The sequence below is a fragment of the Orycteropus afer genome, unplaced genomic scaffold (genome assembly GCF_000298275.1).
Source record: "Orycteropus afer afer isolate SDZICR_OR568_19922 unplaced genomic scaffold, OryAfe1.0 scaffold00647, whole genome shotgun sequence".
Taxonomy (NCBI): domain Eukaryota; kingdom Metazoa; phylum Chordata; class Mammalia; order Tubulidentata; family Orycteropodidae; genus Orycteropus; species Orycteropus afer.
This window is the reverse complement of record NW_006922234.1, coordinates 1,147,012-1,150,047: the sequence shown is the minus strand read 5'-3', so window position 1 is coordinate 1,150,047 and position 3,036 is coordinate 1,147,012. Positions and strand designations below refer to the sequence as shown.

Genomic DNA, 3,036 nt, shown 5'->3' with positions numbered 1-3,036 from the left:
TTGAGTCGTCTCCGAATTATAGCGACCCGCCTTGGGTTACGGAGGCAGTATCACTACAGAAGTAGATGCCCAGCCTTCCTTCCGAGGAGTGGCTGGTGGGTTTGAACTGCCAGCCTTCTGGTTAGCACTCAAGTGCTTTAGGCACTACACCACCAGAGCTCCTGGGCATAAAATACAGAAATAGAAATTATGTTCACTAAAAACCCTGTGCATCAGTGTTCACAGCAACATTATTCATAAGAGCCACAAACTGGAAATCGTCCAGATGTCCTTGAACAGGTACGTGGTTGAACAAACTGTGGTACCAAGTGTGGGAGTTAAGGTTCTGTGTCAACCTGGCTGGGCCTGGCTGAGTGGCTGGGCAGCTGGTGGGAGTTATTCCCCATGAGGAGACTGGCCGTCAGCTCCACGGTGGGATCTACCCCAAGCAGCTGAGCTGCCTCAGGGGTGGGGTCTGCTTCCTGTGTAAGGAGAAGCCTCGGGGAACGGTCTCTAGCTTATGGCATGCTTGGACCCCGCATGTAACTGTGTCATTGTTAAGCAGCCTGCCATGCTCTGCCAACCTTGGGACTTTAAACAGACTTGAATTAATGGCCAAAGGCCTGCTGTGTGGTTTGGTAACATCGGGAGTGTGCCATTTTATCTGTCGACCTTGGGCTTGTCAGCCTCAGCAGCCAATAGCTGCCTGAGTGAAGAGATGCTTCCAGCTCCAGTGGGCCGGGAGCAGGAGGCAGAGCTGAGGCCCAAGGTCGAGGGGCTTTCACCCTGCCCCTAGAGCCTGGCAGTTGGAACTCGGACGTAAAGCCTCCAAACTGTAAGAGAATAAACTCCTGTTTGTTAAGGTCATCCCTTTTGTGGTATATTCCTGTCAGAGAAGCACTAGGGAACCAGAACACCATGGAACCATGATGGGCAATAAAAAGGAACAAGCTATCGGTACACATGACAGCCTGGAATCTTCAGAGAACTGTGTTGGGTGACAAAAGCCAATCCCAAGAGATTCCATTTATAAAACACTCTTTAAAAAAAAAAAAAAACAAATTTATTGTGATTTGGGTGGAAGTTTACAGAGCAAATTCATTTTCCATAAGCAGCTCACATACACATTTTGTCTCATGCCATTGACTGCAATTCCCCACAACATAACTGCTCTCTTCCCACTTCCCCCATACAGTCACCTCTTCCCCGTGTCCGTCCCTCCGTGCACCCCTGCCCCCGAGCTGTCTCCCTGTGCACACACAGCCCTTCTGTTCTCCCAGGATTGATCTCTCCAGGGAGTGTATCCACCTCAGGTACATGTTCAGCTCGTATGCCTGTCTTTTGCATTTAGAGAACATTCTTAAAATGATAAAATCAGAGATGGAAAACAGATCTGTGATTGCCTGGGGTGGGATGGTTGGGTGAGGAAGTGGGTGGGAGCAGGCAGGGTGATGGCAGTTCTCCGTCTTGACCCTGGTGGTGATTTCGGCCACACTGATCTCCTACTTTGGATACTGTACTCTGACTGTTCTCCTAGTATATAGAGTTGAGCTTATCACCCACACTAACTAACAAAACAGCTGGCAACCAAAGAACCATCACTGAGAGCCTGGGACCAGAGTAGGTAGACAACACGCAACATGCAGGGCCGTTTGAAGGTAACGCGATTCCCAGTTGGGTTCTGGGCGGGGCCAGTAAGAGGGAGCAAGCACTTCTTCAAATCGCTTAGGACCAGGCCGTTGAAGGCTCAGGGACCATCTGTGCACTGCTGTATGTTGTTCATCTGCATGTATTGTTGACTGAATGGCTAGAAGGAGCTCAAGTGGCCTAGTGCCTAAGGCACCTGACTGCTAACCAGAAGGCCGGCAGTTCAAACCCACCAGCCACTCCCCAGAAGGAAGGTTGGGCAATCTACTTCCATAGGGATACTGCCTTGGAAACCCAAGGAGGAGTCGCTATGAGTTGGGGCTGACTCGACGGCACATAACAACGACAACAACAACATAGAACATGGAATTTGAGGAGCACTGTTTGGAAGACTGCTCCAAAAGAAAGATGAGCTCCAATCCATTTTGGGCCCCAGGCAGGAGATAAAGTCCAGGACTTGCCTTGCCCTGCATTTCTGACCGCTGGTAATTAAGTTGTGAGAGGCTGAATTCTCTGGGTTTACCGGCACACCATGAATATCGGAGCAGGCGGTGGGCCGAGAGCAGGAAACCCGCGTCATGCTATTTCAGATTCGCCTCCATCTGTTGCCCTGGTGGCTGCCCTCCGTACTGTCCCGGGGAGCGAGAGATGCAAAAGCCTTAGTCCACAGAATACAGAATGACCTTTGAAAGGGAAGCTATCTACATGCGATAGGATCATGTGTTCGCCGTGTACCTAGAGCGCGAGAACAGGCAGGCACTCCTACCTCCCATTCTTCCCATTCAGCGTTATTACCAAGGTTGTTTATTAACATGTCAGCCTTTAAATTAAGGACTCAGCAAAGCTAACCCGAGGCAGGGCACATTCCACTGGCAAAGTTCAAGAGTTGCTGTCCCAAAGGCTGGCCTTTCAGATGTGCTTATCCATCAAGACATGACCCAGCACAATGACTAAGAGTCACTATCACACTCACCCAGAAACTGCAAATGATGACTAAGAAAAACCGAACCACCCAATGTGGCAACCAAAGAACCAACTCACAACAGGAAGGCTTCCATACGCAAAGTACAACTTCTACACCACAAAGCTGTCCCCAAGTCCGTCTTCCTGAGAAGCAGCCCATGCTGCCCACGAAGCCTTCCCCAGTGCCTCTCTTCATTCACTGAAAGGGATGCAAGCTTCTCCCAGGCCTCCTCTTACAACAAACTCTGTCACCTAGCCCGTCTCTCCTCATTGCAGTCTCTCCTCATTGCAGACGTAACACAGAAACCAGGATAGACAAGCTTATATTTATATGCGCTTTGTGTGTGGGGGGGGGAGCTCTGGTAGCATAGTGCCTAAGGCACTTGACTGCTAACCAAAAGGCTGGTGGTACAATAATGTAACTGATTATCAAATTAATTATATGCA

General features: G+C 49.8%; 1 protein-coding gene across 1 annotated transcript in view; it reads right to left on the bottom strand.

Annotated features, from left to right (window-relative positions):
- The window catches only part of MPP1 (membrane palmitoylated protein 1), a 29,185-nt gene extending 26,979 nt beyond the window's left edge, over positions 1-2,206 (bottom strand). The window contains 1 exon segment of the mRNA XM_042783082.1: positions 2,150-2,206. Coding sequence (XP_042639016.1) covers positions 2,150-2,206 — 57 coding nt within the window.
- Between the last annotated feature and the right edge of the window lie 830 nt (positions 2,207-3,036).